At 34.9% G+C, this 13431-nt stretch overlaps 1 protein-coding gene across 2 annotated transcripts in view; it reads left to right on the forward strand.

Annotated features, from left to right (window-relative positions):
- LOC123531411 (ceramide synthase 2-like) overlaps positions 1-7815 on the forward strand; it is a 60303-nt gene extending 52488 nt beyond the window's left edge. For both annotated transcript variants that reach the window (XM_045312341.2, XM_045312339.2), the window contains exon 10: positions 1883-7815. In XM_045312341.2, coding sequence (XP_045168276.1) covers positions 1883-1924 — 42 coding nt within the window. In that variant the 3' untranslated portion in view covers positions 1925-7815. The remainder of the gene's footprint in view (positions 1-1882) is intronic.
- Positions 7816-13431: the final 5616 nt, after the last annotated feature.

A 13431-nucleotide genomic window follows, 5' to 3' on the forward strand; every position in this document is an offset into this window, starting at 1 on the left:
GAGTAGAAACCAGAGTTCAGTCTCCTAAACCTGAAGAGTAAACTTTGTTGCCTCTGACTTTGTACTGTAAAATCATTTAATTTCATTGGCATGAAATTTTGTGGTTTTTGTCAAAACGGCTATTTCATGGGGATATGAATTCGTGGATTTGATGTTCAACTTTTGAGCATAAAATGAATGGGACTTTTACTTGTTCATTTGGATTAAATTTTGTAGATTGACAACCACGAAATCCACGAAAATTAGTCCCCTACGAATATTAATGATTTCACAGTATTACTTTTTCAGTACAGCTCTAGATATGTCGTTCTCATTATAACACTATTTATGGTGATGAAGCTGATATCGTACCCGTGAATAAATATTGTACAGTTTTGAAAATGTTCAATGTGTGATTGGTAATGAAAAGAAGGTTAAACACTGAATACTTATTTTGCAAGAAAATGACATAATTATGATGCAGGTTAACTTGTAAGTGAAAATTGTAGTTAACCAGTTAGTTTAATAGGCAGGCAACAATACTTTTTAAAGAAATCATTGCAGGGGTCACACTGGGAATTTTTTTCTCTCAGCCACTGCTTTTTCTGAAGATGAAATTATGAGGCCAACAACCGCGAAGCGCATAGCATTGACGTTCTTGTAGGACTACATTATATGTATCAAAGTACTCATACCACTCAAGAAATTAATGTAGTTATAACATATTTCTTAGTAACCCTTTAAAAAGCTATTTAGAAAATCAATTTTTGTTAACATCTAAAATTATCATTTTTATAAACATCTGCCATTTAATAAAAAAAATTCTGAACATGATATTTAAAATAAAGATGTCAAAAAAGAAGAAATTTTGTTTAAGCAGTGTCTTATTTTGCATATTGCCTGTAAGTGGGTAGGGTTCGATGCCTTCGCATGTTTTATTCTCGAAAAATACTTTAAAATATGAGCTCCTTTTGCAACAGTTTTCATATTTTTCTTAAATGTAGACTGTTTATTGGCTTTTTATTTAAGACTGCACTAAAAAATCTCGTCAGAAATGACAGAAATTTCCAAAAATTAAGGTCGCGAAAATGGGTGACAAATATGGAAAATGTAAATTAGAATTAAATTTTTGATAAAATACCTATGTTTTATTGCTTCTCTATCATCATATCTATTCAATACTTACAATTTCTGCTTATCTAAAGCATTTTTATTTGTTTTTACCCAAACTAACCCTCGGCAACTAACATGATAAAAGAAAATTTGCTACAGATTGTCTAACAGCCGATTGTTCATGAAAAGGTATCAAGTGCACAAAATGATGATTATAATTATCCAGTTTGTTATTCAATAATCTAATTATCGCCAATTAACTGCCTGGTCAAATAAAAATTTTGCAAATTGGCTTCCTCCCTTTCAAAAACAGATGTTGTTTGTCTACACAGATTGATTTTTCACACCTTTTGGTTCCTAAAACTGGCAATAATCATAGTTTTGTAGACAGACATAGCTTCCGGCCATTTTCGCCACTTAGAAAATTTCGGAGCCACATTTAATTTTTTGTCACAAATGGCTCAAGTGGCGATCGACAGCATGTCCCCTGCATTGGTTCAGTCAGGTCTGTGATGACTGGCTAAAGACAATATGTCTAAAGGTTGTTTGTCTTCTGTTTGTGATATATGTGAGGAAGTTTTCTATGATCTGTTAATATTCCAGGCATGGAATCCAGGTACACTGGTTAGGTAAGAAGCACTGTTGGAAAGAGTACTAAACCAAACCAAGTCAACAAACAAACAGTCCTCCAAAGTTTGGTATTAATGAACAGGTTTGAGTGTAATTAATTGAATGTTTTATTATTGTGATGGTATTGTTATTGACAAAACATTTTCACTGTGTTTTACAGCTAGAAGACGTGCGCAGTGACTCAGAGGGTGACAGTGACTGAGACAAGGGCAATCAAGACAAAGATTTCAGGAGAAAATTGGACCAACTTGATATAGAAGAATGTCAAATAGAATCTCAATCATTCAGACTTGTATAACAGTCTTCACCAATGTAAAATTCTCTCCACTCATTCATTTAAAATAAAACAAAAAGAAGAAAAACTGAAAAATAAACCCCTTCGATTCTATTTCATTATTTTAAGAAACAAAATTGTTAACTTCAGAATTAATGAATATTACATATATTTGGGTTTAACCAGTTCTCCTCATTTATATCTATAAAACTTTAACCATACAAGTATGCTACATGTATTGGTTGTAATTCAGTTTCTCAGAAAGAGTTGTTTGGCAGACATTACAAAAATCTCAATGAATATACAGGCAGGACTCTTTTTCTTCTTTTTTTTCATCAATGTTTGCAGTCTGAAACTTAGAAAACGTCAAATGTTCAGTGTGCGATAACTTTGTTTATGTCATATTTACATGAATGAAAATTGGCTCAGCTGTTTGTAGCTATAGAATGCACTTTCATGCAAAGTTTCATCACTGTGCTAATACAGAAATGAAATTTAGCATTGTAAAGTCTAAACATTGTCATTTTATACTGTGTTGTAGAATAGAAGCTGTTTGTAGTTTACTCAGATGAAATCAGGGTTATATATATCTAACAACCTACCACTTGTGTGTGACTTATACGAGACTAGTAATAGGTAGTGAGAGTTGTTACCTCTGCCACATACACTATATAATTGTGTAATTAACAGAAGGTTACTAATTAAGCATCCATCACATTCTTTTGTTTTGATGGTAGATACTTGATATGTACTTTACCAGTCCTTTTTGTTTTATTACGGGTAAATGCCCATTAATTGTTTAAGTTGTTTATATGAGCTTCAAAGGTCTGACAACACCTGTACCTACATTTCATTTACTGTGTCGTCCTTATCAGTGGCACAACTGTAACTGCTATTGTTTTGTGTAAGAAAAATTGTATTTTTTGGTTTGTATTTTTATATTTATCTGGGCTAATATTTGGTGTACTGTGTATATGTTAGGTTTTAATTAGAATGACGACATTTTGTAGGGCAAATGGATGTTGCGTATTCTTCGTTTTTTTTCTGCCGTACTCTTGTTTAAGATAACAGAAAACTTTCCCAGAGGAACCAGTAAAGTTTAAAACCTGCTAAAAATCATCCATGAACAGGATCCCACAGACTAAAGACCAGGGTCAATTCTTATAAAACTGCAATTGGAGACCAGTCTAGAAATTCTAGCATGTGATTGGTTGATTCTGAGCACAAATTTGAAATTGACCAATGACAAAACTGCTTTCTCAGACTGGTCTTAAAACTCAGTTTTGTGATGTTGAAGGCAGTAGTTTAATTTACCATCATTGCATTTTAAGTGTATTCTAACATATATTAAAATAAGTCTACTTGGAAAACAAATAAGGAGGTTTTTGTCTACAAACAGTTGTGATATAACTGTGTTAAAAAGATTTATTATAAGTTTTACAATGCCCGTTTATATAAAATGTCAACTTGTTTAAAAGCCTGTTATTTGACTTGTTGGTATATTTACTGTTCTCGTTAGTGGTGTTAATGTTGTTGTCAGTTATTTTTGTGTTTTTTATCCAACTGCTAGTGAGTATTGATATAATCCAAATGTATTTTTTTTTAGATATTATTTTGACATGTTGCTTTGCTATGTTTATGTTAGTGAACACTTTTCTGTGACATAAAAAGGTTGTGTTGTGATTTTACATTACTTTTGTCTTCAGCTTTCCTTTATATAAAACCTAAAATGAACTAGCTAAACTGATATTGAGGACCAGACATTTAATGCAACTTTGTCATTGGTCAGTCTCAAGATTATGCATCCAATCAGACGCAGTGTTGACTGATGTCCAAACTTAGGATTATAACAGGGGAACCAGACTTGAAGGTTTTAAAACAAGGGAAGAAAAAGGCAAAATTAATGATTTACTGCCATAAACAATTCATTTATTGTACAATTACTTGCTTTTTATCCACTTTGTTATAAATGTTCGTATTTTTATATTATATATTTATAAATTTTGCTGTCTACAAGTTTCTTCAGGTGATATGTGCATTCAGATCAACAAAACAATGGCCAACATTACATTCTATTTCTTTTGTCTTCATACATGAATTCATTATACAAAGAAATCCAAGGACACGGTTCTTAATATGTTACATATCTGTATATCAGTATAAACAATATACTGGTAGTGATTCACTGTCACAGTTAAAGTCCTATTGTGCACGCTAAATGTGCACACAACTCCACAGATTTATTATTTTTGGAACATTAAAAAATATTTTCACCAACATTTTGTAAGTAATTATACAAATTGGAATTAATTGTGAAGTTTTGGGCACACTGAAAAAAGATATTCTTTTTAGCTCACCTGTCACATAGTGACAAGGTGAGCTTTTGTGATCACCCTTCGTCCGTGGTCAGTCGTGTATGCATCCGTCCGTATGTCTGTCAACAATTTCTTGTCTGCACGATAGTGGTTTCATTTATGATTTTATTTTAACCAAACTTACACAAAACTTGTATCACCATAAGATCTCGGTTCCTTTCTTGAACTGGCCAGATCCCATTATGGGTTCCAGAGTTATGGCCCCTGAAAGGGCCAAAATTAGCTATTTTGACCTTGTCTGCACAATAGCAGCTTTATTTATGATTTCATTTTTACCAAACTGGCACACAACTTGTATCACCATAAGATCTTGGTTCCTTTCTTGAACTGACCAGATTCCAGTATGGGTTCCAGAGTTATGGCCCCTGAAAGGACCAGAATTAGCTATTTTGCCCTTGTCTGCACAATAGCAGCTTTATTTATGATTTGAATTTAATCAAACTTGCACAAAACTTGTGTTGCCATAAGATCTCAGTTCCTTTATTGATCCAGCCAGATCTCCTAATGGGTTCCAGAGTTATGGGCCCTGAAAGGGCCAAAATTAGCTATTTTGACCTTGTCTGCACAATAGCAACTTCATTTATGATTTGATTTTAACCAAACTTGCACACAACTTGTATCACCACAAGATCTTGGTTCCTTTCTTAAACTGGACAGATTCCATCATGGGTTCCAGAGTTATGGCCCCTTAAATGTCCAAAATTGGCTATTTTGGCTTTTGCAGCCATAAAGAGACTTCATTTATGGTTTTATTTGATACAAACTTCCAAAATATCTTCAACAACAATAAATCTTGGATTCCATGACAAATCAGATCCATTCGTAGTTTCCAGAGTTATTTTATATCTGATTACCTCCCCTGATTGTAGTCAAAATGGATTTAAATCAGTAAGTATTTACAGGACTTATTTGAAATTTCATTATTGTCATTAGTTGGACCGAGGCAATCAGGGTATATAACTATGGACTGATTTTATTTCAAATTACCTCCCTTTATTTTTGAAATTAAAATGGGTATATCTCCGTAACTAATGAAGATACTGATCTGAAATTTCATTTATGTTAACAGATTTATTTGGCAGATCCTTCTTTTGTTATCTTACAATAATTTTCTTTTGAATTACTTCCCTTTTACGTTACTGTAAATAGCCTATTTTTAGTAACTTTTTTATTATTGGCCGTAGGGAAAAACTGAGACCACTTTTCTGTGGTACAACATGGATGGTACCTCCAATTTTTAGGTGTATTTTGACATATCTTTACCTTGTAAGAATTTTGTTTTTCTTTTTGGTTAAATTTCTTTCCTTTGTTGTTCCTGTCCTTTGGACTTAGATATTTTTTCTGAGGACCTTCTTGTCCTCAAGTGCAATGATAACAGGTGAGCGATATAGGGCCATCATGGCCCTTTTGTTTAATCTGAATAAGTGGAATTGTTACAAACTAGAAATTAAAAGCAGAAAATATTTAAGAAAGATCTTCAGATCATTTGTAGATAGTATATCTTATGTTCTTAATTTTGATAGTTTGAAGCAAATTTTGAGGTTTGCCCAGTTAAACATTTGTGATTGCATTTCAGTTCATCTTATATTCATTTACAGTAAGACTTGATGGGTAGGAGTAAAATCTTTCGGCCTCAGAAAGAGAGTAAACTTTAATGATTTTATTTATATTCACAACAGTTAAATGGTTTTCTGTATAATGCTCAATATTTACCTACATGCATGCTGCTTATTTATTATGTCTCCCACCACACAGTGATGTGGGAGACATATTGATTTACTCCAGTCTGTCTGTCTGTGTGTGTGTGTGTGTCTGTCACAAAGCTTGTCTGCACTCTTTAAGTCGAACATTTCTCATCCGATCTTCACCAAACTTCAACAAAATGTGTCTGCCAATAAGTGCTCGGCCAAATTCTATTACTAGCCAAATCGGCCTAGGCACTTCGGAATTTTGGCCCTTGAATTACCAAAAAACACTCGGATTTCTTGCGCAGTTTTGCCCCCAAACCGGCGCCATCCTTTTGGTGTCAAGAAAGCGCATGCACATGTGGATTAAGTAAACAGTATATAAAGACTGACTTACTATTTAGGTGATTAGGCAGTTGTGGGAGACATGCGCTTTTCTCAAAAGCATCTCTAGTTTACACTTACTACTGGAAATATTTTACACATTCTACTGAAAATATGTTACACATTCTATTGGAAATATATTACACATTTGTGTGTTTGATGTCTTTTTCTAAAATGGGATCATTATTCAAAATATGCTTTAATGATTTGTATACAGTACAGGGATACTTCTCTCAAAAAATCATGTCATTAAAATTTATTCCAAAGGCCGTACGTAATGTTTAAAAAAATCTATTAAACTTCATTTTTGCATCAAATGTCGGAACAAGTTTTTTATTGTTCCTCTGCTGAACATATATTAACATCTGCTTAATGTGTTCTGTCCAATTTAGGTTAAGGTTATATCAGCTATTTTGTACTTCACTATAAAAAAAACTGTATGAGATACCCACTTAGAGCAAATGCCTCGCTAAAAAGACAGCAGGTGTTTCATTTTGTGAAGAGATCTGCTCTACATTATGTTACAGACAATAGAACCACATGCAAATTTGTAAAGAAAAAAATCTTCTATTTAGCCTGTTATTTGGGACTATTCTGTTATTTTTATCAACACATTAATTTTAGAGCCAAAAATTTGTAAACTTTGACCCGTATGTTATAAAATCTTGCTGTAAGTTATAAAATTCTGTTACTACTGTATTGAACAGTTTATCAGTATTGCTAGTTATTGTGTGATTACATGAGCGCTAGAATGTTCAAACTGTCTGTATATGTACTCAAAGAAACTTCTTCCAAACTTTTTATCCATTATGTATATTTAACTGTCTTATCAAAACATTCCATGTTAGTGTTTGACATTTATTTATTGTTGTTTTTTTTTGCTGATCAAAATCTATTTCATGGTCTCTTTTTTTCAGATCACAAACTATCCCATTCAAAGTACTTTTTACTGTACTAACTGTGTGTATGTGCCTACCTTTTTCTATATAATATGTGTTGTTGTTTTTAGCTGAATCATTGTATAGCTGAACAACATATAAATGTGTACTACCACTATAAAACTGCAAGTTTTTTAAACAATCAATTTTTACACTTTTAGTGTACACATTTAGTACATTACAAATGAAGTCATTATCTTCACTCGGCTGTTAGTGTACACTTTTTGTACATTACAAATGAAGTCATTATCTTCACTCGGCTGTTAGTGTACACTTTTTGTACATTACAAATGAAGTCCAATATCTTCACTCAGCTGTTAGTGTACACTTTTAGTACATTACAAATGAAGTCCAATATCTTCACTCAGCTGTTAGTGTACACTTTTAGTACATTACAAATGAAGTCATTATCTTCACTCAGTGTTAGTGTACACTTTTAGTACATTACAATGAAGTCATATCTTCACTCAGCTGTTAGTGTACACTGTTTGTACATTACAGATGAAGTCCATATCTTCACTCAGCTGTTAGTGTACACTTTTAGTACATTACAGATGAAGTCCAATATCTTCACTCAGCTGTTAGTGTACACTTTTAGTACATTACAGATGAAGTCCAATATCTTCACTCAGCTGTTAGTGTACACTTTTAGTACATTACAAATGAAGTCATTATCTTCACTCAGCTGTTAGTGTACACTTTTAGTACATTACAAATGAAGTCCAATATCTTCACTCAGCTGTTAGTGTACACTTTTAGTACATTACAAATGAAGTCCAATATCTTCACTCAGCTGTTAGTGTACACTTTTAGTACATTACAAATGAAGTCCAATATCTTCACTCAGCTGTTAGTGTACACTTTTAGTACATTACAAATGAAGTCCAATATCTTCACTCAGCTGTTAGTGTACACTTTTAGTACATTACAAATGAAGTCCAATATCTTCACTCAGCTGTTAGTGTACACTTTTAGTACATTACAAATGAAGTCATTATCTTCACTCAGCTGTTAGTGTACACTTTTAGTACATTACAAATGAAGTCCAATATCTTCACTCAACTGTTAGTGTACACTTTTAGTACATTACAAATGAAGTCCAATATCTTCACTCAACTGTTAGTGTACACTTTTTGTACATTACAAATGACGTCCATTATCTTCACTCAGCTGTTCAGTTTAGTTTATGCTTGTATATATCCAAATGTGAATTAATTATATCATTCCATATTTATGTGTCGTGTATGTGTAAATGGACCTGAGGCTGAAAAAAGGGTTCTTTATGACAAAAATTTCAGAACAGTTTTATTAGTGATTTTCACAAAATGAGTATTGCCTTCAAATTTCAAGTACAGGTCTTAGTATTTACAAAGATTAAGACTTATATGACAGCACACCACTATGGTCCAGCATACCACCATGGTTCAGCACACCACCATGGTTCAGCACGCCACCATGATTCAGCTCACCACAATGGTTCAACATGCCACCATGACTCAGCATGCCACCATGGTTCAGCATGCCACCATGGTTCAGCACGCCGCCATGGTTCAGCACACCACCATGGTTCTGCCCACCACTATGGTTCAGCACACCACCATGGTTCCACACAATTCTTCTTTTATCATGGATATCATTTACCAACAATAAAATTTCATACATTTCAGAAGGCTTCAAAAATGTTTTATTTCAAGTAATATACTTTTTGTGTACCTAGAAAACTTACTCTTTAAAAGCATGATGAGAGATAGGCTGAAATTTAGAGCTTATTACAGAGAACATACTTATGCCTTCCACAAATCAAGGATTGTTAAAGAATTAATGTTGCCATGGTAACACAGTTTAGCATTAAATTAAATACTTTTGTGTCATAAGGTACCTTTTGTCAGCCGACAGCCTTTTGTAAGCATAAAGTTGTGAGCATTTCTAGTTTTACATACTATTTTATTATATGATACACTTACATAAGGTTTACTTATTGTTGTAAAGGTGTCACCCGTAATATGTATTAAAAGTTCAAAATAATCTCAAAGTTTTCACTTTGTTTATTGTTCATTTGTACATATAATAGTAATGCCCCATCCACCAGACCCTCTTCTGTGCCGGTCGGTCTGTCAGTGAACAATTTAGTTAACTTTTAGTAGCTAGACACTACTTTAGTCTACATTGTTACACACCTGTTTTGGAAAATTTGACGTATTATGTTATGGCACGTGCATCTGTCCATCTGACCATCTGTCCGTCATATTTCATGCCTGGAGAAAAACTCATTAACCAAAGTCATTGACTTTAAACTTAGCATATAGGTGTGTGGTCATAAGATGATGTGCAGAGCACGTAAACCAAGTCAGAGGTCTAGGTCACAAAGGTAGCTGAAAGGTCAAATTTGTCCTCATATTTCGTGTCTGGAGCAGAACTCAATAACTATTCAAGGTATTGACTTTAAACTTGGCATACAGGTAGATGGCGGTGAGGTGATATGAAGACCACATGAACCAGGTCAATAGATCTGGAGCATAACTTCTAACCAATTCAGTCTCGACATATTGATAGTCAGCGATTAAAAAAATTTGAAATTATGTGCAGGTCTGTAGGTCAAGGTCACATAAAGATCAACTCGTCTATCCCCCCGGGGGAGACATTGTTCTTGCCCAGTCCGTCCATCTGTCACACTTCATTTCTGATCAATAACTGGAGAACCATTTGACCTAAAACCTTCAAACTTCATAGGGTGGCATGGCTTGTGGAGACGACGACCTCTATTGATTTTGGGGTCAGTCGATCAAAGGTCAAGGGCACAGGGGCCTGAACATGGAAAACCATTTCCAATCAATAACTGGGGAACCACTTGACCCAAAATGTTGAAACTGTATAGGTTGATTGGACATGCAGAGTAGATGACCCCTATTGATTTTGGGGTCACTCAGTTAAAGGTCAAGGTCACAGGGGCTTGAACATGAAAAACCATTTCTGATCAATAACTTGAGAACCACTTGACCAAGAATGTTGAAACTTCGTAGGATGATTGGGCATGCTGAGTAGATGACATGTATTGATTTTGGGGTCAGTCTATTAAAGGTCAAGGTCACAGGGGCCTGAACATGGAAAACCATTTCCGGTCAGTAACTTGAGAACCACTTGACATAGAATGTTGAAACTTCATAGGGTGATTGGACATACTGTGTAGATGACCCCTGTTGTTTTTTTGGGTCACTCTATTAAAGGTCAAGGTTGCAGTAGACAGAACATTGCTGAAACCCATTGCTGGACAGTAACGTGAGAACCCTTTGACCTAGAACCTTCAAACTTCATAGAGTGATAGGATTTACAGAGTAGATGACCTCTATTGGTTTCGGAGTCACTCCACCAATGGTCAAGGTCACAGGGGCCATCTGTCCGTCACACATTATTTTACAATTAATAACTGGAGAACAATTTGACTTGCAGAGAAGATGACCCCTTACTAGATCAAAGGTCAAGGTCACAGGGGAACAGTTTCTGATCAATAACTTCAGAACCACTTGACCAGGAATGTTGAAACTTCATAGGATGATTAAACATGTAGAGTAGATAACCCCTATTGCTTTTTGGGTTACTTGATCAAAATGTAAGGTCACAGGGACTAGAACATGGGAACGGTTTCCAATCAATGACTTAGGAACCATTTGACCCGGAACCTTTGAACTTTATAGGAAGATAGGACTTAAAGAGTAGATGCCACTTTTCGTTTCTGAGGTCACTTGAGCTAAGGTCAAGGTCACAGGGGCCTGAACATAGAAAACACATTCCAATCAGTAACTTGAGAACCACTTGACCCAGAATGTAGAAACTTAATAGGATGATTGAACATGCAGAGTAGATGACCCCTACTGATCTTGGGGTCACTTGATCAAAGGTCAAGGTCACAGGGGCCTGAACATGGAAAACAATTTCCAGTTCATAACTTGAGAACTACTAGGCCCAGAATGTTGAAACATAGTGGGATGATTGGACATGCCAAGTAGATGATCCCAATTGCAGCCAACCATCAGTGTCTATTTGACTTTCGCTCCAGTCCCCTATTGACGTCTTGCCCCTGTACGACTATGCGTTGGGGAGAGATGCGCTTTTCTACAAAAGCATATTCTAGTTTGCTTTGAACTTTGCATGTAGGTAGGTGGCACTAAGCACCTGTACTTTGTGATTGGTCAAAGGCCTTTTTAGTTCAAATGTCTTGTTAGTGAGAACTTGGTTTGTCATCCTTGAGTATTATTGCATTGTTGTACATGACACCATGATTTGGAGTCAAGTGAACTTTAGATAAAAGCGTTCTAGGATATATGCTTGAGAACGCATAGATGATCTGCATATTAAGGAAAGTACAATGTCCAGTGGTTAGCAGGTTGGACTACAACGCCAGCATCGGTTCGATTTCGTTGCGGGATTACGATTGTGTTCGTCTGGAGATTTATAAGTTGTACTGTTTCAGCAGTATGACTATGATGGTTTCTGGAGGTAACTTATTCATCCAGGTGGGAACATTCCTCGACTACCACGGTAAACAAAAACTTTACCTTATTTACATAGTTTAAATATGGACTTACCTGATTAAGTAAAATGTTTGTCAACAACCAGTTACTAGCGTTATTTTGGCTTTTGCATCGATTCTGTTATACCAAGTTTGAACATACCATATGATTAATCTGGTAGGGTCGAATATCGACAAATGGGTCTGACATAAAGTCCCTGTTTGCGACATAAATATGATTCACATAAGGATTTTGTGTACGAATTTGATATATTTCAAACCACAAACTCGAAATTTTAATGCTTCAGCATCTACGTTTTATGTGAGTGTTTTCTGAGCAAATAAATATAATATGAAGAAAAATAACTGTTGCAATTCGTCATGCCCAAATCATTGCATGCAAATGAGCTAGAGCTCGCTTGACACTCCTTTCAGAACATGCACGTCACATGTCATCCTACAGTGGAACCTCGAAACGCCAAATGCCCATCTCAATAGAGGTTATTCCGATATATGTGTATATATTTATGGACAAATTGAGGGTTTATCAAAAAATATGATTTACACTACTGATATAACTTATAGTCGACTATTGAAGAATAAGTAGAGACCTCACCGGCGTCGGTCGTGTCGGCGTCGTGTCACCTTGGTAAGTTTTCATACCAGTCCACATTTGACAAATCTTTTTGATAAAGTTGAACTTAACACTTGTTTACATCACCATGTCCATATAGGCAAAGTACAAACTCCATCAAGATTTGTAATTTGGCCCTTTGCTTAGCTGTTAGTTTTTGTCCAGTTCATATTTGACAAAGTCCTTGTGTTTAAAGCTTTGAAACTGTTCAACACTGTTACCATTCACCATCATTTATGTCCAGTTATAGGCAAGGTACATAAACTCCATAAGGATTTGGCTGAATTATGGCCTTTGACTTAAAAATCTCGGTTAAGATTTCGTACAGTTCATACTTGACAAAGTCTTTTAGATAGCTTTGAAGCTTTAAACTGTTTACATCACCATGCCAGTTATAGACAAGGAACATAACTCCATCAGGATTTTGGCTGAATTAATGGCCCTTTTTGCATAGAAATCTTGGTTAGAATTTTCGACAGTTCACATTGAAGCTATTGAGATTAAGCTTTTGAACTTTCAGCACGTTTACATCACATGTCGATTTAGGAAGAGTACATAGCTCTAAGGTTATGCTGAATTACGGCCTTATGACTTAGAAATTGGGTTAGTTTTTCGTACCGTTATATTTTGTGTACGTGTTTGACATATGGGTTTGAAAATTTATCACATTGTTGTTACAGTTCTAATCTGTAGGAAGAGTGCATAACTCTGTCATCATCTGGCTGATTATGGCCACTTTTGGACTGAAAATTTTCTGTTATAAAGTCCACGTATGTCAAAACTATTTGACAATTGCTTTATAAGTTGAACACTTTTTCATATGATTTATCGTAGGCAAGAGTAAAAAAACTTGACAACTTTTTGGCTGCTTATGCCTTTTGACTTTGAAATGTTCACACATGCATTAGTGCA

This window comes from Mercenaria mercenaria, chromosome 11, assembly GCF_021730395.1.
Source record: "Mercenaria mercenaria strain notata chromosome 11, MADL_Memer_1, whole genome shotgun sequence".
NCBI classification, from domain to species: domain Eukaryota; kingdom Metazoa; phylum Mollusca; class Bivalvia; order Venerida; family Veneridae; genus Mercenaria; species Mercenaria mercenaria.